The 21,727-nt window shown below is 45.2% G+C and overlaps 1 protein-coding gene across 9 annotated transcripts in view; it reads right to left on the minus strand.

The window, feature by feature from the left end:
• Positions 1–21,284, minus strand: part of LOC117778783 (zinc finger protein 521-like) — a 92,782-nt gene extending 71,498 nt beyond the window's left edge. For 5 of the 9 annotated variants that reach the window (XR_004616844.1, XM_034614577.1, XM_034614575.1 and 2 more), the window contains exons 1-3: positions 20,230–20,948; positions 13,100–13,156; positions 6,024–6,224 (exon numbers count right to left, since the gene is read on the minus strand). Coding sequence is in view for 5 of the 9 variants with exons in the window: in XM_034614577.1 (XP_034470468.1) it covers positions 6,024–6,224; positions 13,100–13,156; positions 20,230–20,269 (298 nt within the window). In the remaining 4 variants the exon portion in view is untranslated. The other 4 variants (XM_034614574.1, XM_034614579.1, XM_034614578.1 and 1 more) reach the window with 4 other exon arrangements.
• Between the last annotated feature and the right edge of the window lie 443 nt (positions 21,285–21,727).

Consider the following 21,727-nt stretch of genomic DNA (forward strand, 5'->3'; position numbering starts at 1 on the left):
GCCAGGTCTTGTCACACGACTGAAGTTGGTCATTTCAAAGGGATGCTACAAAGTGGAGGGGGAAATGACAGTGTCGTTGATATGGTGTTTTCACTCAGTGCGTGTGGCTCTGGGTGAGTACGTGGGATTATCTCCGGTCTGTCCACACGTCAGCCCTGCTTTTGTGGCTACCTGCTTAAGAAAGAGGTCAACTGGATAAGATCACAGCATGTGTTTTGCGTCTTGGCCGATGAATTATGTGCCGTCTGGAATGCAAAGTGCAAGCACACAGGTGCTACGGGGGAACACGTGTGCGCATGTGCGTGCTAATATGTCTGTGTGTGTTTGCATGCCAAGGCGGATGACTGATTGAGCAGGGCGAATACATCTGAGACGGCGTGTAAGATAGAGTGGGGGTGTGAATATGAAGGAGTTGCAGTGCTGGTCACTATCAGTTCTGCTTTGATCGCACAAACACAGGCCACAAACGAATCCGTTTCTTTTCTTGTTTTGATAGATTTTCTGCAGAAAAAAGCAGTCGTCGTCTTACAAAGACCAATAAATACTTTATATAGTGCATAATGTGTGCGGTGTGAAGCACAGGGGAGAGAGAGAGAGAGAGAGAGAGGGCGTCCTCACGAGGGCATATGCTTTGAATTCCTAATGACACTACTGTTAACGCTACTGGCACTGTCGCACCGAGAGGAAATGCACAGGGACGCTATGCCGTGGAGTCAAACATCGACTTTAATGCTCCCTTTCTTTCTCCATCTCCCTTTCTCTCCCTACCTATTTCTCGCTCTCCCATAGACAATCACATAGAGCACCCCCCCCCCTCACACAAACACATACACACAGGAAAGACTCAAGCCCAATTCTGAGAGCTCACTCTAGCATGAGGTCTCTTTTCAGTGGCTGCGTTGTGCCAGAAGTAGCTATTCTCCCCTGACCGCCTCTCTTCCTTTCAAAGGCTTGTAATCAGTGTGCTGCTCTTTGTACCAGGATGTCGCAAGACGCCCGGGCGAAAACACAGCAGAACTTCTGATGAACGGCACTGGCTCAGAGTTCGGCTAATCAGGTCTTGCTCATGTCGCTCTCCTCTTATGTGAGCCCTTTTGAAGCAAATAAAGTCTTTGCAGTTTGGCACATTCTTCTTGGCAGCCACAAAGCAGCTGTTGGATCAATACACAAAGTTAGTTGAAAAAATAAAAAAAAAGACAGAAAGAAACAGTACAACCAATCGGAGCCTGTTGGAAACAGTTAGTAGAAAACATGGACTGCCAGGAGCCTGTTCGTACTTGAGGGTATTACTGAATGTTTCCATGCCGCTGACCCAAAGACTTGATGTAAATGAATTCAAACACTTCAAACAAACATGTCGTGGTTAGAAACGGAACAGGGGAAAACATGTATCAGCGGGTTTTAAAGATTTGTCTGGTTACCCGGCACAAAGAGCGATTTCATATTAGAAATTTGTCTAAACTATTTACTGTATTGCCATTCCTCTGCTTTGTGTATGTGTGTGTGTATGTGGGGGGTCTTATTGTTTTTCACTCAGCATTCGTATTTCATTTGTATTTTTCTCATAAATCTGAAATGTATTTTATTGAAGCCGAGTGCATTTTGCAATATCTACAGGGAAGAAGTAAAGGAGGAAATCTACATAATATAAATCCATATATGGCCCAGTTATCTCTCTCTCTTTCACTGTTGCACCCTCTCTGATTGATTCCTTTATCTGAGGGAAGCAGAAGACATGCTCTGTTTGCTCGCACAGTGGCCGGCAGGAAAACAGAGAAAGACACTTATTAAAAAGGTCATCTCACAGAGGGTTAAAATAGCAGGGCACGGATCTCTCTGGGGGGAGCAGCCATGCCCCTCCTCTAGTGAAGGACACAAGAAAAGGTGTTGCTCAAGGGAGCTGGACCCGTAATGAAAGAATGGCCACCAGGCTGACAGCCCGTGTGTGCACTACGCTATTCAAATATCTTCAGAGAGACAGAATTGGAGAACTGACAGTGAAAGGCTTTTGTGAAAATGCAATCTTTTGAATTAAATTCGGAGCGAGAGGTGTTATTTTTATTTACAGTGTGGGCAGGCTGGTAAACACGAGTGGAAATGAGCCGAGGAGCGAGGTATTTCTTTTGGTGAGTAGGTCTAAAGGCACGTTTCCCTGCCTACCGCTGCAATCTCATATCGAGCATATGAACATGTCTTGTGCCAACTGAGAACAAACATCCAACTACAGACACTGTTTCTCCTTCCCTGTGAAGGATCAGTAACAATGCAAGGGTGTATAGACAGTACAGTGAGACAGTGAGACAAAGCATTTGTGAAGTGTTTTTGGAAAGGCCTGTGGAATAGCAATGCCTCCAGCCTCCTGTCTCCTCCCCAGGGCAGCCTAAAGCCCTGTCGGCAGGATGCTGATCCCCACACGGAAACCTGATCCGCAGCCATCCTGGAGCCGGAGGGGGGACGGGGGAGCGCTCTCTCCCCCCGTGGAGCCCCTCCACTTCTGCCCCAGAGTTAAAGGGGTGCTCTGGGAGAACATTCCTCCAGCCCTGCCCCAGCCAGCCTCCGCGCTTAACTCTCCAGAGAAGCATTCTTCCAGCCCTGCCCTAGCCTTCACTGGGATCTCCTGGGGAGCATTCCTGAAGCCCTGCCCCAGCCCAAGACGGACTCCCTGGGGATGCATTCCTGCAGCACTCTCTCTTTTTCTCTCTCCCCATCTCCCTCCTTCTCCCTTGCTCCCTTTCTCAGGCTCTCGCCTTCCTCCGCAGTCCAGCATTAGCGCGATCAATAGCACCGATCGCATCAGGGACACGAGGCAATCCATACCCATGCGCTCCCTTAGCGCACTGCAGTGGTTACGGCTTAAGTGCATGGAAAGGTGTTATACCTCTGGCAGACGGGAGGGAGACAATGGCCGCCATTGATCGCGGTGACATGTAACATCTTTCTCTTTCTCTCTGTCCATCGGGCGTGGTCGACATGCTGCTCGAATCTGTTTAGACTTCATTCAGTCTGTTTTGTCTCAGTCCTTTTGTGAAACTTGTGTTTTACTACAGAACAGGGACTCTCATGATATAATCAGGCCCAGAATAAACATGTGAGGTGCTGAGTGTATATGTGCATATCTGGTTCAAGTAATACACAGTAATACCCTTATGAGATATCAGCTGGGGGGGGGGAAAGCCGAGCTGTTAGGGAACAGCAAGCAAATCTCCATATGTGGATTGGTTCCAGTCAAGCAATGCAATTTGTTTACCAAAAATAAGACATTTGAAATTGTAAAAATGGAGGGTTTAGCAGGTGCTGGTGGCTGATTAGAAAATGGCTCTAATAAAGGATCCATCTGTGAGTAGAGACTTGATGTAAGGCAGATTAATTGGTCATGGATGTCTACATAATGCCACATAGGAAATCTCCTCCCATATTCCAGAGAATACACAAACACGCACACACACACACACACACACATTCAAAGTACTTAGTATGCCATCTAGAAGTTTCTTTTCTCCCACTGTGTTTGAATACTAATAGAGTGTTTCTGCACAATCACAATACCCTAATGGCAATTAGATTCTTTTGTTTGGTTTCCAAGGGGGCGCTTATCCAAACGGTGTTTTTTTCATCATTGAGCAATTAAGAGTTATTTGTCCGTAAGATTGACATTTATAAAAGCTGGACTTAATTATAGGAAAAATATGGCTGAGTCAGGCATGAGCACATTACAATAGTAAGAACATAAAAGCTCTGCCCCTGAATCACATACACTCTCTTTTATTAACATTTCTGACTGGTTCCTGAGTGTTACACTTCAAAAGCTGTTATCACATGTGAACTGAGCTCGACTATTATCTGGACAATTGGGTCTGGACATTGTCAGGAGGTGCCCTGTACAACTGGAGATGCAGACAGGAGGGATTTCTCCTCAGCTGGAAATGCTACATCCATTCAGCTACATTTTGATTTGAAAACGCATCAACTCTGGTACAGATACGTATGGCGTTCACACTACGCTGGCGTTTTAGAGCCACTTAAACTAAGTAGTTTGGAAAATGCTGCTGGCCCCGTTTTAGTTCAAGAACTGAAATGCGTTTTCAGGCCTGCTGGTATGTACTGGGGTTAAAACTGAAACTGAGCCACGGAGCTAGAGTGGACAGAGATCGTTAAACTAAACCGTTGGATGGATGTAGCCTTGATTTGTTTTTAGGTGAAGGATGGTGGGTAGAGGATGCAGGATAGAAACAAGATCAACACTCCCACCTGCTCGCTATGACTTCTCCCCAGAGTTACCTGCTCTACTCACACATGGACTCAGTCGGACATTACACAGACTTTATACTCAGAGCTAGCAGGCTAGAGTCAGTTTAATGTCCGATTCAACAGATTCAGACTTTTGTGTTCAGCTCCTCCGGGTTCACCTCCTCCGGGTGATGTCTAGTGCGTGTGTGACAGTGGCTAAAACAAGTACAATTAAAAAGAGTTTTTAAATTGAAACTGGGTTAGTGCATGTCCCCCTATGTCTTCAATAATTGGCTTTTTTTTGTTTTTCAGGTTTCCAAAATAGTACTGTCAACAAATCTGTGTTGGCTTGATGGAATTGGGTGTCACATTGAAAAAAGGGTGACAGGAGGATATGAACTTTTTTTCCCTCGAACCGCTGAATGCATTTGCTGGATGACAGTCATGTGAAAGGGAACAGTACATTGATTTTCACACCTTTAGTTGACTGAGCATCGGTGTTTTTGAATTTGCACACACGCCTGCACATCTGTGGCGCACATACAAGTAAACAAGCACGCCCGCACATACAAAGTCACTCCTACAGGGCACATGCATGTGTTTCTGCTTAAATTAACAACAATGAGGGCACGATAACAGCCTCATGTTCATGCTTAAACACACACGCACACAATCATGTACTTAACAAGTAACAATACCTATTATCTAAAAACACGTCTATTGCGTATTCTCCTATAGCATGTCACTATAACCTGTGCTATATAGTTTGTAACACACACACACTCACACACACATGCACAAAACTAGGTTTGTGAGACTGTCTTACAGCTAACGGAAAATCTTTGTAAAACTCGTGGGACATTGACCCTATAATTTGTGGTTTGCTGACTGTGGGTTGCAAAATATGACATTAAACTGTGCTTGAATGTAAACATAGATTACCCGAGCTTTCTCTCCAATTCCCTCAGAAATCTATAAACAGTAGCTTCAGTGCAAAATCTGAAACAGGATCATTGAGTTTTAGCTTGTTTGTGTTCCGTTGCTGAACACGATGGAAAGAGACGCGGTCTGCGCCCAAACATTGGGAAATGTGTGTCAGATGGCGTTTCTCTCAATGTGGGCCCATACGGACATGTAAAGGAGGACAGCAAGTCCAGGAGAAGCACATGGAAACCTTCATTTCACATCATTAGTTCTGTCTGCCACCTTGTCAGGGTATTTATAGCTCTATTCATCCATCAACAGGTCAATGACACAGTCTGCCAATGGCATCCTTCTCTTTCAGTCCCACTAGGTATGACTACTGCTGCTCGTGAGCACTGGGACCAGCTGAGGGACTTTCCTGGAGCAAGGATCTGTTTCCAGTTGGTGGTCTGGTTACTGTGGGACCTCGTAGCAGCATGTTAAACTCTGGTGAAATGTTAGAATTAGTATAGTGTTGTGTAAAGTGTTACGCTGAAACAGGGAAGGACACAATGCACAAACTATAAATACAGCCTGTGGCCTACAGTGATCTATTATAAGGACACACGGAGGCCTATTTGTGTGTCATGTCTGCAGATATTGATGTACAGCACATATAAATAATGTGCTATGTGTGCGAGGCCTGTGTGTGTCTATGTTTTTGGATATGCACCAAGGAAACTGGTAGTCTGGTGTTGTGCTCTCCTTGGCGCAGTGTACTAACACACATAGTGTGGCATATTCTCTGGTGAAGGCACTGAGTGAGTGTGGGAGTGGGAGAAGAGCTGAGTGGCAGAGTGGAGGGGAGGCTCGGTGGGCTGAACGTTGTTTACCTGTCAGCTGGCATTGATTAATCTTGTGTTCGGTGAGATCGCTCAGCGACTCGAACACCTGCCGGCAGCTGTCGCAGCTGTGCAGCGCCGGCTCCTCGTCCTCCTCCTCTCCTTCTTCGCCTTCCTCTGGAGAAAGCAGCCTCTTCCTCAGACGCCCAGTCTCACCATCCTCCGCCGCCCTCTCGAGGGCGCACTCTGGATCTGCCGAGCCACAGGAAATGACAGCACCACATAGTCAGAGGGGTGACCCGCACAGTGAAGTACCACGGCTTCCTCTGGGTGACAATAAAATGGATTTCTAGACTCTGGATTTAATAAAAACAATAATAAAAGCTGTAATAAAAATGCAGGTTCAATTTGGGCCTCTGTAACTCAACCACTCATGCCATAACAGAACCGTTGGGCAGGTGAGGGTGAGAGATATACAGGCACACACAGACAGGGTGGCACACTGCACACACACACACAAATCTAACACACATTCGCGCGCACACACGGCTCTGTTATTAGAAATGGTTTTACGTTGTGTTTGCCCTGCTTCACCCAAGCAAAACTTCAGTATATGAAACTAGACTGATGGGAATATGTGTAGTCAATAAATTCTGGATTGCAGTTTTGGCTGGACCAAAGAAATATGAAATTCTGCCGGTGCGTGCTGAATTGCATTGGCCAGCGTCTATCAACAGAGACAGACGTTGCCATTTCATCGAGACATCCGAGCCAGGACTGTGGATGTATGGAGCGTAACATACAAAACTGAGATTGGTGTGTGTTAGGCTGTCGTCACGACACACACTTCCCTAAATTATTCAGCCTTGCTCGCAGGCAGCCGCGGGTCGCGCACATCAATATTCTTCAATCCATCTGCAGTTTTGTCTCTTGTTGGCTTTGTGCTGCAGCAGTGCCAGGGGTGGGCGCCTGGCTAATCTGAACCAGGACTGGGATTAAAAAAATACTGTAAACACTGTGATTAGAAAATATCCCAACAACGAATCAGACCTTGACTCAAGATGTACAATAAACATCTTCATTCAGGGGCATGGCGAAGCGAGTCAGGCTGGCGACAGCACCATGTGAATAGGCGGCGTGGCCTGCAGCCCTCTTGCTCCCCCGCTGTGGCCATTACACTTCACAATATGACTGATTAAAAAGACATTCTTCGAATAAAACAATCATGTCACCCTGGTTAAGGCTTTGTGGGGGAGAAAAGCCCTCGCACTTCACTGGCAGCCATTTTAAGCCCCACTGATGCAAGTGTTCCTCAGCTTGTCCTGAAACTCCGGAGGGGGATGTCAGGAGGAAGCCTGTTTTTTTTCCGCCTAGTACACAGTTAACAGTGCCCGAGGACTAGAAGCGTGGGGTACTGATGTGTACAGGTGTGGGTGTTTACATATATATTTATATATCGGGTGGGTATACACTAGGGCGGCCATTTTAAGTCCTCCTTCTTTAGGGTGCTCTCAAACTGTGAAATTCCTTGAGGAAAGGCGTTCCAGAACTCATCAAGGCCACCCAGGATTTTTTCCTTTCCCCCCACTTGCGCCAAGTATTGATGTAACATCACACCCTCCATTGTCCTTCCCTCTTGGCGACTGAGGCTCTCGGAACATGCCCTCTAAAAATATCAGCACCGTGGTCCCCAGTGGGACCATGCAGAACAGAACAGAAGGTGTTTCAAGAAAATGAAAATCCCAACCCAATCCTCGCAGATGCAGGCCTTTCTTGCTCTGGGGGGAAACACTTCTGACTGGGGCCAAAAGCCACACAATATAGACTTATGATTCATCCACACACACACACACACACACACACACACACACACACACACACACACACACACACACACACACACACACACAGAATTCACAATATGCACTGAAATGTGAACACTTCATGTCTTTTTTTTACGGGGTGCCTGTGGAGGAGGTTAAGACTCCTTTATGAATCATTAATTTCTCTAATATTACAACTCGGTCCTGTCAGGGAAACAACTTACAGCTACATTTAAGCATTTTATGTTTTATCTCATATAAAAATACAGAATTGTGATGCGTTTCATGCTGTTTCTCATGTTAAGGTGATTTTCTCCCAATGTTTCACGGGTAATAGATCTATGCTAACGGCCGAATGACGAAAAAAAAAAAAGAACGATTCAGAGAAACTGGGAAAATTTACGAGCACAAAACCCAACGAGCTTTACGCATGTTTGATTTCCAATCCCTTGCTATCTCTTGTTTCCAGTGACAAGTTTTGGCTGCAACTTCCAGTGAACTCAGGCTGGGTTGGATGCTCTCGGTCGAGCGAGGGTGACCTCCAGTGCACCGCTGCGACGCGTTGCTGGAAGTGCACACTGCTACACGTTTGGATGCGGGAGTAAGGAGGGGGGGGGGGGGGGGGGGGGGGTTGACATGGCAAGGTCACGTCCAACCCTGGGATTAAAGAGCCACGTCAATACTGAGGTTCCTGTGCCTCTGGGCCTCATACAGTAATCCATCAGATCAGGACATCTTCTTCTACCAGTCTCTACAGGCTGGACAGCAGATCAATAGCAACATGCTTGGAATGGCTGACAATCACATGTGGAATATGGAGGCAGGATGTGTGGCACATTGAGAGTTTTTCCTCATGCCTATAGCGCCCTGCTTAATTTTGTTAATGAGTTTTGACGATGCCGGCGTGGACTGCGAGGACGAGAGGGAGGCTACATTGACCACAGCTGATCCATACTGTGATAAGGTCAGCTCAAAGTAAGACGATCGCGGCTCAGTGTGAGAAATTATTCATGAGGGGAATAAAATGAAGATCTGACTGAAGGATTTTTAGGGATGAATTTTTCTGTCTTTATGGTGGAAGAAGTGCATTAGTACAATACTAATAAAATGTGGAAATCTAAATGGTGATTGACACCTTTAGAGCCGTGTAATATCCGTCTGAGTCTGAGTCCATCCATCATACACACTCCGCTCTCCTCTGGTACCGCGTGACATTTATCATGCCGCCACTTTCATCTTGTAAGTTGAGGAGTCCCCTGGACCCACCACCCTTATATTATTGAATATTTCTGCTGTTAAATATTTATAACCTTTTAATTGATATTCTCTTCTCTGCTCCATTACCCCCACCGGGGACGTGTGGTCCCTAGCAGGGAAGCCTACACTTGTCCCCCCACTGTCTGGCCCACCCACTGAGACAGGTGGAGACGCTGACCATGTGGAGGAGGTGGAGGAAGGGTATGAGCGAAGAGAAATGGAAAAAGGAGGAATACAGCGAAGGATCTGGCCGAGCTGCAAAGCCTGAATTCCTTATAATTTCCTCCTAAAAAGTTAACTCTCTCCATGAACCCTTTAACCTCACTGGAGACCTAATGTCTAACCCAAAGCGTTAAGATTAAATAATGAAGTTGAATGCCGAGATCAAGGAAAAGAGATTCAGAACAGTTGTTTTGGGGTACTGAGCAATTTCTGAAATGCAACACGTGATGGATGTCAGTGTTTTAAAGCAAAATTCATTCAAATCCAGCCCCAAATCACTGGAGCACGAGAAGCAGTGAAACAACTGAGGGCTATATGCTGTTACTTGCCTGTGGATACAGTACGTCAAGCTCCATCAGGGTTTAGCCTGAGCCTTTCTTTGTGCAATGAAAGACCTTGGTGTTGAAAACATTATTACCCCCACCCCCCCATCATTCCCAGAGACCCTGATCCTATGATGCCCCCTCCCTGGCAAACCCACCCTAGAACCACCCACCCCCAAGTTCAAATTAAGAATTTATTTTAACCAGCGAGCAGCTTCTGTCGACACATGTCGGCGGGCCTGATCAAAGGTGAGCACGCTCCTTTATCAGAGTGAGGGAGGCTGTCAGAAAGAGGAGGACATTAAGATTGAATAACCTTCACACGGTTGCCGGCACCTCATTATTTAAAAATCTAAAACTTTTGCCGAGCACCCTCCATATATAGGTCACACTACATTCTAATGCCACATGTGCCTCCGAGTGTATCCTCCTCTGTATGGATGGGATTTGGGGGTATCCACTTAGGCCGTCACATCCACTGATCCCCCATCATTAAAGGACGTCATGATCCGACGACGCGGCTGCAGGTTTGACACTTGCCAGATTGTTAATGATTGTCAAGAATTTGCATGGAGGAGGAGGCGCGTGGGGGGGGGTCTGTGTTCATATGGTGGATACATGCAATTTGATTTATCTGCTTCAAGCCCCCCCCCCCAGATTCATATTGAAGGATTAATTGCTGTTAAATAATTGTGATGTATTTGAAATTCGAACATGGCAGAGGGTGCTTGTCGAAAGCCATCTCCCTTAAACTCTTAAAGTGACGCGCCGACAGAAAACGTTTCCCACCTTGTTATATGTTACAAATAAACATGCAGTGAATTTATGAACATTTTATGATGCATGCTGAGATTAAAAAAAAAAAAAAAAAAAATGTAAGAGTCGCACAGACAGAGAAAATGTGCCAAACAATTACAGGAGGAAGAACAAACAGTGGAGACAACACAGAGAACAGAACATGAAGGAAGTAGCACATATAATCACAGGTATGCAGACGCCATCATCTGCCATTAAAACAAAAAATAAAAAAAAAGATGTGAGCTTACAGGGAAGAATGGAAATCAAAGCGGTTAAATGAGAAACAGCATTTGAACGTACCAAATGCTCCCTCTCTCTCTTTCTCTCTGTGCCTGTCTGCCCTCGCTCTCTCACAGGGAGTGATAATATTGAGCGCCTTGCTATGCCATTAGTGCAGTAAAACATCAAAGGAAATGAATAATAGAGAATATGATTTTCTGAAGTGGTGGAGTGAAAGAGTCCTTTCCTCTTCCTGCTGTAGCGAGCCCCGCAGTACATTGATCTGTGGGCAGCCTCAACCTCAGCCAGAGCCGGCGTCTCATGTGCCGCGCCACAACGCTATACACTACTACACTACTACACTACGGCACCTTGCCATCCAGACATCCCCTTCAGATCTCCGTAAGCCTCCTTTTTGCCTCGGTCCACTCCATGTTGACACCCTCTTCCCCCCCAAAAAAATAAAACTGCCTCAATATGACGTAGCCGTGAGCAAAAGAAAGAAAGGAAGAAAGGAGGAGGGGGAAAAAAAAGAAATGGATGTATATATAAGAGAGAATAAAAAGCATGGGGCATGTGGTTATAATTACACACAGGCAGCACAGTGGTAAAGCCAAGCTGCAGATCTTAAGCCTGCTCGACAGTCTCTGGGTAAAAAAGCGCACAGCCTCATTAAATCTCAGATATCACACTGTTCCTGCCTCTCTATACTACGCATAATACTGTCTATCTTTCAGAATGCCTCTTTTGTTAGCATTTCTCCTTTGCCTTTGCTACGTATCAAACATGAATGAGGAGCAGGATGCAGGGCCTGCAGAACGCTCGCAGAGTCACAGAAGAGCACGATTGGGGGTCTACTTATGAGCTAGATCTTGACACCATGTCTGATTAAGCCTTGAGCTTGTCAGGGGAGTAATGGCCATTGTGGCCGTGTCGGTCAAAGTGGCAAAGGCGTGAACTATAGCAGGTGAGCTTTTCCGCTGCTCGCCGTTAAAAAAGGGGGCTTGTGTGGGGCAGTGGTTTAACCGTGAGGACTGACGGATGGAAGACTGCTGCGAAGACCACGTTCAGTAACTCACAAGCGAAACGTTTCTAAAAAGTTGGAGGTGAAGAATTGGGAAGTAGCGACCGGAAAAATCTCAAGTTTGCCGCCACAAACGACTCGAATCCTGCAATGACCATTTGTCAAGCTGCATCCCTGAGACGGGGGTTAAAAAATAAATCAGTCAGACGAAGTCAAATGAGGAAAGTGAGAAATTAATTTGTGCGCCCTCCTGATTTCTCCACAGGCAGACATCGATCATGTGGCGGCTGTCTCCCCTCACTCTGGAGATGGAGGTGGTGGCGGCCCGGGGAGAGGGGGGGGGGGGGTATTCGTGTGTCTGAGGGGGTCGTTGTAATCAGGCACACTCATTAGCTCTGCTTTGGCTCTGGATGACAGGAGGCCTCCGAGGCAAGTCTGCCGCTTATGCCCAGTCCTTCATCCCTTGAGCTGGGGTTAGATGGGCTAAGGAGGCAGTTGCTTTCCACAGAACCACCCACCAATACCTGTCGATACGCATTAACACCGCGGCAGATAGATGCTGCTCTGCTTTTTCCAGGGATGGAACAAATAAATATATTACTGACATTTATGATCAATTATATCGTAACGGGCAATTTGGAAACATAAGAGAGGAATAACTGAGAATACCGAATGTCAGAAATGACACCTTCTGGATCAAAAAACTCAAATCTAGCTCTAAATATCTTCTGCATGATAAAGAAGACAATTGCAGCAAACAAATAAAATGGGAACATACTTTTGTCATAAGCGAATGAGAAACGCCGGACTCTATTGTAGTGGTGCATGCGGCTCCGAAGACTGTGGGTAAATGCTGGACTAATGTGGCAGCCTAGGAGCACCCAAGGTCCCCAGCCTGCTGGGCAAAACCATCCATATCGGGTTTAAAATAACCACACCTGAGACTTAACCTTTACCAGAGACAAATGAAATGAAAATATACAGTGTGGTGCATCAGGAGCAGGCTTCATTCATAGGGGGCTCTCTGCTAGCCTGACCTGAATTACTGCTATTTTCCTGGAGGGCCACTGTGAATGGCACACGTGGAGACAGGACACATTCATCTGGGTAGCTCCAGTCTACATCATACAGGAGGTTGGGAAACAAAGAGTCCCAAAAAAAAGAAAAGAAAAGCGTCACGGCGAAACACAAGGACAGCTATAAGCACAGCTGCACGTATGCATGCACACAACTGGCAGACAAGAGATGCAACGCTCGGCCCCTGTCTTATAAAGACGCATGCAACCAGCCATGCAGTTTAAAGTGTGAAAAAAAAACTAAAAACAGTAAAGGCAGACTTAATATCATTCTGAGCCCAACAAAGATTTAACAGGCACACACACACATACACACACACACAAGCACGCAGACACATGATCCACTTTCCAGCCGAAAATGATGAAATATGAAATGGAGCATTACCGCTTGGAATGGCAGTCTGCCCGGGACTGTGCTGGTCCTCTGTCACATTGTCTTCTACTGCCAGAAAAAAAGAGAAGGGGGGAGAAAAAGAGGGAGAGAAACAGTTAACAGTGAAAAACAAGTTCGACACGTTGAGATTTCCCTTCTTTTTTATTATTTACTATTGAGATTTTTCTGTATGGAAACTCCAAGAGATTTCAACAGCTTTCGACAGCTCAACCTGTGGTTTGGGAATCCACGCAAGCCTTTCATATGTATGAGTTTTGGCAACAAGGCAAACAGACACCCACGTAAATAACATATTGGACTGGGTAATGACGTGATGAATTATGAACGTCTCCCATGAAACGTCCTCCCAACATCAACAGTGACCAAGTGAAAAACACCTTGATGACTGCTTTGGTACAGAGCCTCGGGTAGGTAAAGATCAAAAAGACGATTTGTAGATTGCCGGTGCACACATGAACCTTCAGAAAACAAATCTGTTCTAAAAACTTAAATGCAAAAAAAAAAAAGAAAAATACAGAAAGAAATATTTCAGATGTGTCATAACAGCAGCTGCAAAGTGATTTTGGATTTTTGAGTGGTTGACAAAATAGCGACAGCCCGATCAGCACTCACATCCGCTCATTACGTCCACTTTGGACTTTTTTTGTAAACCGCACTGGCCTTGAAAAACACGACTTCTGTTTAGTAAAAGGTAAGACCCTCTTACATCGGAGCCTTTTTGGAACTTGTGAGAGTTCCGTGTGATATGTCAAGTACCAGAAATGAAATGGATTTTAACAGCGGGACGAGAACAAAAGAGTCTCCCACCTGTTCCATGTAAAATGAGGGTCTCACTAAGGACTTCTTACGCCTCTGCGTTCCACCCCTGCAGTTGAAATGCATTCTCCATTGTGTCTTTTCTTTCTAGCCTTTCATTTTCCTGGGCAAAGAGGAAGGGGGGAGTCTGACAGGACCTCCCAGTAGGAGAGTGTGGCAGTGATTGCCAAAGCAGAAACTGGCGCACTTTTAAAATCGCACAAAATATCCTGTACTTTGCATAATTAAGGCAGGATCCTATGGTGGCAGAAGCCGTTTCCTCGGGGGAGCAAGAGTCGGTGTCAAGCGTGGTGTCAAACCTTGGTGAAAAAATGAAGAGGAAAGTGACAAAGTGTTTCTTGTGAAGATGGCAAACGACGGAGCTGCAGTGTGTTGCCGTCAGGGCCTTGTCCAGCCAAAAGTGAATTGCTAAGGATACTGACAGGAGGCTTTTGTTCAAAATAACCTTTTGTAAAGAAACATCCATAAGAATTTCTCTGATTGGAACTATAATCCTTTAGTAACATTTATAATTGATGTATGCAGGAAATATGCTAAACAAATGGTCATGGGTCTGCCAATTAATTAGCTAAATCAATTAAAAGTGATGGAATAGACATAGTTGGACACCGTGGAGGTAAATCCCTCGGAGCCACCAAGGAGTGTATCAGCCAACACGGAAACCTCGTCCTGTAAAAGGAGGCCTCAGCGACTGACGCCTTGAGAGTTTAATGAGTTTCTGCAGCACTGTTGAGCGCCTTGCATCCAGGATCATTTAAATGCGCTATAGGGACAGGGGGTCCTAATAAATCCCCCACGGTTCTATCAGAGATCAGTGGTGGGGAGCTGGAGTTTTTGTTTTGATTACCATCCCTGTTGGTGAGACGAGGGAGTTCAGGCAGAAAATTCTATTCCACAATGCCTTTAAGAACTTAAACATAACGGCGGGCTCGAGATGATTTCTCACCACGGTGAACTTATTAAAAGTTGCGTCGTTTAAAGTAAACAACCTCCATCACGGCGCAAAACGCTTTTCTCGTTTGCGCACAAGATAATTAATTAGCTCGCTTGGAGTGATCATGGGAAGATGAGCTGTCAAGTGAGGGCAAACTGTGTGTGATGTTTTCATACCGGCCCGACATTTGATCGACAGTCGGTCCAAACACAAATAGCCGGAGAGTTTTAATTAAGATACTCTAAAGCTCATGATCACCTCATAATGACTTTAACTTCCGCTGAATGCGACTCTGTCCGGACTGTTGTTAATGCGTCACCGCTATCAGTTAATTAATGTTTGACAAGGTACAGTGTATCACTCAGCCGGTGACAAACTGTAATCATGCTGCTAGGTTTTGTTAATATAATACCAAACACACATGGGACCGTTTCGGCGCTGCTCCTTTGATTTTTAAAATGCAGAGCAGGAAAACCATAATCCCACAACAAGTGACACAGCATTAAAAGCCACTAATTAACACACGGGCCACACACACACACACACACACACACACACACACACACACACACACACACACACACACACACACACACACACACACACACACACACACACACACACACACACACACACAAACCAAATGAACATAGTAACTGTCATTGTATTGTGAGTGACAATCCCCAAGATAGGACGTTTCTTTTTTTCAGGATGAATTAATTGTCTACAGATAAGAGAGCTGCGCGGGAAGTAAATACAAAACATAAAGTAAAAAAAACAAAAATATACCAAACAAAGCGAAAGGTATAAAACAGACTGCGCAGACGATGAAATATCACAAAAACTAAGGATTTATTAGACGTGAATAAGCAAAACGTGACAGACCCAGCAGCCTGGCCCTTTCCTACTGCATCAAATGATTTCGAGACTAGTGTGAGGTGTGTGTTTTGTGCTTTTTAGAAGAGCATCGCTTCCTATTCGTGTGTGTGTGTGTGTGTGTGTGCGTGTGTGTGAGTATTTCACAGCACTTCTCATGCATAAAGAAAGAAAGACGGGAAAAAAAACCCTGAGTGTGTTCCTGGATATGCGTGACTCATCTGCTTGGTTACAGCCAGCTTGGACGATACAGTGCCGAACACAATGGCTGTGTAATCCGCCCTGACTGACCGGGAAGGAGACGCTCGCCACAGGGACTACAACTCAATTTAGCTCGGGTCAAGAGGTCAACCCTCCTCAATTAGGGCTGTGAAGGGAGGGAGGAGGACACACACTGCACATGAATAACTTTCTTAATGAGCATTATTTGAACTGGTGATTAGTGTCATAAATAATTTGCAATAGAGGAGCGTGTTAATCAGGTTGTATAATATTTTTAATCCTCCATATATTGCCGTGTACTGTAAGCAAATCATAACAGCTTTGCTATTATTAAAAATTACGCTCCACCATAGCAGCAGTATAAACACTGTCATGAGGCGATAATTCTGTTAAGCAATCATTTGCAAATTTAGCTTCCCCCCAAAAAAATATCCAAAAAAATATCAGCTATTTATACAGGCAAACGAGACAGATGCAAATAAGCCCGGCGACGTAATGATTTCATTTGCAGCAGTGGTGGGAATCAATCATTGTCTGTGAATCAGAACTCTTCCTCCATGTGGCAGACGATCCATGACAACAGGAGAGACACATGCCACTGGAATAAGAAGAGATATCGGCCAGCTCCCGCGACACCCCAGTCCAACACACTGAGCCGCATGTCAAGAGCACTGACAGCCGCGCTAATGGGATTTTTCTACGGCTCCATCATAATTTCCTTAATGATAATACTAACCATATTTTTGTGTCACATTAGAAAAGTGTTAATGGGTGTTATGCCACAGATCATTAATTGTGAACAGACTGGAGAACTGCAGTCTCCCATAAACTGAAAATGACAGAACTGTTAATAGACGTTTTATCAGGGGAGGAAAAATCAAGTGCATGAATCGTATGTTTTCCGTATTTTAGATTTTTCATTTAACATTAAACATGCTATGTACAGTGTATGTTTTTTAGTTTTTTAAGTGCTGAGTTAGTTTTTAAAGTAGTTTTTTCTTTCTGAGAAATAAGCTTAAAGGTGCCGCCATATTTTTTTTTTCTTACACCGGCCTATGCTTAGGACTGAAAGGGGAGTGGTTATACATCTATTGGCATTAAGTTCATGGTCAAGTTTCTTTTCACTAAAAACAAAAGGGCTTCAAATTAAGACAAACGTGGAATTGAAAAAAATGATAAATATCAGTTCAAGTTTTCCTTGACAGGTCAAATTTTAGTCCCTGACACGAAGGGAATCAAAACAAATGTCGAATCTGCACTGGAATTTTACTGCTAAATAATACTAACTTTGTTTTTAATATACCCTCCATAGATTCCATAAATCAACCTGATCGGTGAGGCTCATACATAAAGTTTAAAAATAATATGTTCTTTTCACGTACAGCAAAACAAAACTCCAGAGTTCATTCATGAGGTGACAAATTTCAACTCTTCAAAAAAAAAAAAACATGAAATATTTAAGGTATACATGACACAGCAACGACTCCATGACAACCGCTGGGCTTAAAGCAAATGGGCTCAGAGAATATATCTATATATATATGCAGACTATGAAGGACCTGGAAACTTCCAACTCAGCCAATTAACACGTCAGGACCGAAGCTTCAGAGTGTCATTTGTGCTCCAAATGAAAATATCAAGCCAGCCTCACGTTAGTCAGGAAGTGCTGGGAGGACAGGCAACGTGGCAGTCATCACACACACTCACTCACACACACACACACTCACACAGGATCTGGACCGAGATCCTCCCTCCTTGCTGCTCGCCACCGATTCAATGTGCTGACCCAAAAGCATCTGCACATCAAAACAAAATTACAATGTGCCTACAGTTGAGAGATGTAAGGCTCAGGATTGAGTAAATGTCAGTGGCTGGGGTGAAGTGTTTGCATATAAGCGAATGATGTATGGTCTTGTCCTGTGCCATTTATTCCCCCAAGCAATAACGTAGCCGGATCTGTCTCTCAGACTTAATTGAAACGGGACTTGTAATGTTGGCCTTTTCCTCGATGGGACCAAAAACATAACCTCTGACTCCCACAAGCAGGCAATACTGAGGAGGTAGGGGGGGTTGGTTGGGGGTACACAGGGGAGAGAAGAAGGAGGAGGAAAAAAAAAAGGAGTGCCAACTGTCACAGCGTTATTTTCTCCTCTCTACACACTCCATGTCCACACTCTCCATGCTACCGCCGCACATGATGCCCGCTCCTCCTTCCCTCTGTGTTCCACCGGCACCTCTGTTTATTTCCCCGTCCGCAGAACAAAGTGTTCTTTCTGTGCATTTAAAAAAAAAAAAGAAGCCCCGTCCACTGCTTCAAGTCAGCACCAGACAACCTATAAAAGTGAAACCTGAACTTTGGCAACCCGGCTCTGTTCGCAGGGAAACGCACGCGTGCACGCAGACACGGACTCTCGCACGCTCACAACAACATTGGGGGCCACAAATTTTAAAGAGTTCACTTTGGTGTTTAAAAAAAAATTTTTATTATTAAACAGTCACAGTGACAATTTGCTGTTCTCCTGTGAACTCGAGTGCAGCAATGAAGCAGTGTCGAGCAACGATTAAGAAGAAATGACAAGTAAAGTTATTGTGGACATCTGTATAAGTGTATCTCTGTCCCTGAGGGAAGAGGGAGACAATGAACAATAAATAACATCTGCCTGGCCTTCCCTGGGTCGGATCCAGAGCAGGGAGATATCTGTGACGTATCTGCGTCTCAGCTCCGCTCCTGCACTCGGAATGAAGACATAAAAGTCGGCGTGTTTTGTGAGCTGCAATTTTCCAATTTAAATTTTAGTGACAATAACAAAACAAACAATGTCATCACTCTGACTTCATTTGCATTGCGATGCGCTCACCGTCGATGCCTCTCTGTGCCGCGCGCGCACACATTTACACATATCTTAACAGATGTTTCTGCCGAATGCACGCACGCACGCGCACACGCACCACACACACTTGTAGCATGTAGGCACGCCGGCAGGAGACGATTACATGTAAGTGATGTGTCTTCGGAGAATAGCAAATGTCACACCAACTAACAAAAAGCAGTCAATGCCAATCTGCTCCGAGAAAATAGGAAATCTATGTATAGAGCTGTTTACTGTGAATGGAGCGCTGCAGGTCTGGAGACAGAATGTGACAATTTTAAGATGTGCATGCACTCACATTTCCACCCTCTCCTGGGTATTGATTTAAAATGGTGGCTGCATGAATGTACTACCGCAGACCATGTAATCTTCCTTTGAGATGAAGACTTCCGAGAACGAGAGGGGGAGAGGGCGAGAGGGGGTCCACAGACCACAAGCTGGGAATGTGAAATTGTGGACAATTATTTGCTGAGCAAAATACAATGCCTGCCAGATGAACTGGAGCTCAACCTTCCAAAACCCAGCAGCTCCCCCCCCCCCCCCACACTCCAACCAAAAGGGCTACAGTGGAAAGTAGTGCATGAATAAGAGTGTGTGTCTGCATGTGTGTGTGAGGGAGAAAGAGGGTATGCATGCATGTTGCTCTCTCATTCTGTCTCAATTTCTTCTCTCCCTCCCTCCTCTCTCACCCTCTCACACACACGCACATGCACACTCACGATCAAATACACCACCACCACACCAAAAGGTAAGAAAATACGTACAAATCACACACAATCTCCTGTGAACTGTGAGGCACTTAAAAAAACAAACATCATAAAGTTGTGTCGTGTCCAGGCTTCCAGCTGATGACTGTTAAATCCAGATGTTTCCAACTTATTAATGAACATGTACAATTACCACTCAACACTTATCCCACCTCTTCACACACACACACACACACATACACATCAGTGCCCTCCCTTTCCCCCCCAACATATAAAATGTTTCCTCCTTAGTTTTCTCAGACAGGGGGTGGTGGTGGTGGGTGGGGGGTGTGAGTCACGTGACTCTGCACCCCATTCCATCAGACAAGTTCCAGGACCAGGAGCGTCTTTTTTCTCAAACCCCCCACCACCTCCCCACCATAACACATCCAGATGTTTGCGTTTAAATCATGCACATAACCCCCCCCACACACCCCCGTTAGCTTGCCCTTTTTTGCACTTTAACTATCACTATGCACAACACAATGAGCTACGGCCGCTGCGTGTGGATCTCATGCATGCGCAATGTGTAAAGATAATAAAAACAAGGAGAGATGGAGCCACGAGTTCAGACTGGAGACTTGTCCATCCTTTCAAAATGAAATTATTCTGAAAGAGAGAGAGAGGGAGAGAGCCAGCACACACAGCCGTACTTACCTTTCAGTGATCTTGGCTTAGCTTGCTTGCGGCGCGACATCCTACAGAGAAAAACCCGCTGAAGTTGCTCAGTTTGCGTGTGTGACAATTTGCGGGCGAACACACGGGACAGTGTAAAGGTGCAGCAGTCTGTCTAAATTTCACGGAGCGAAGCCGCGGCTGCGTCTTTACCATCACACATGGAAAAAAGCAGGAAAACAGAGGCAACTCTCGCCGCGCTACGAGTTGTTACTGTGAATTATTATTATTGCGGTTGTGATGAGTAGGTGCACCGTGTTATAAAATCCAACCGGACCGTTTAGTGGAGCCGGGTATCGGCGGGCAAAAGTGCGAGAATATCCCGTCATGCGCTTCCATTCTCCGGGCACGGACGCACGCGTGCAGCGGGCATGGTGTTGGAGCAGAAATAAAAGTGGAATATGTTTCGCTTTTTCTCGCCTCAAAATGCATCCGAGTGAGAAAGACACCGGCCGAACGCGTCCTGTGAGCGTGCAGGCAAAAAGGCAACAAAAGCAAAAAAAAGGAGGAAAAAAAATGATAAATACACTTTTCACTTCATATCCACCTAACAGCATGAAAACTATGACAGACTCCAGCCCTTTCCTCACTCCAGTCAGCTAATCATGAATTAGGTTCGGGAATCTGATCTAAGTCTACGTCTAAATTGCTCTTAAAAGAGGATGAAGAAGCAGAGAGAAGATGGAAGCTCCCTCCTCATCACAAACCTGCAAGGTCTTGGACTGCGCTGTCGCTCCGGTAGTCCACATAATAATGGAAAATGGAAGCAAGGCCCCCAAAGCCATCAGGATGGCTCCAGAGGGGGCCCCTACCCCGCAGGGACTCGCTCTGTACGTAATCACTGAGGAAATCATTGTCAGCCTGCCTGCACTCACACACAGACAGAGAGGCATGATTAAAATCCGAGGGAGCGCGGCAAGATGCGGAGCGCTGGATCGCCTGCTTCCCCGGATCCGGAGTCGAACTCTACGCCCAGAGTCGGCTCGCTCACCCTGGCGTCTCCTCCGCCTCAGCTCGCCCGTCGGCCACTCTCCGTCTACGGCAGACGGACTGGTCCCCCTTCTGGTGGAAAGGGTTCAGCAGAGAGACATTTTCCTGAAGCGGGGCTGGGGACAGACATGACATGACAATGGCACTCGATCACTTCATTTATACACTGGGATTATAATAGAATCTCGTTATGCGCAATCTAAAGCTAAATGTTTTGATGCTGTTTATAAAGATATTTATATATTTCTAGTTGTGTCAAGAATTAAAGTCTGCACCCTCTGATGTTGCTATGATGGATTTATTCTTTCTTATTTCATATTTATCATTAAATGCACCTTTGCCAATCTTTAAAGTTATTAAGTTATGATATATATATTTTTTTTCTTTCTTTCTTTTCACACTAACCTGCAGATTTCTCTATTTTTCTATATGTTATAGATCATTTTTTTGGTTGTGTAAAGAAATAAAGTCTGCACCCTTTGATATTATT

The sequence above is a fragment of the Hippoglossus hippoglossus genome, chromosome 17 (genome assembly GCF_009819705.1).
Source record: "Hippoglossus hippoglossus isolate fHipHip1 chromosome 17, fHipHip1.pri, whole genome shotgun sequence".
Taxonomy (NCBI): domain Eukaryota; kingdom Metazoa; phylum Chordata; class Actinopteri; order Pleuronectiformes; family Pleuronectidae; genus Hippoglossus; species Hippoglossus hippoglossus.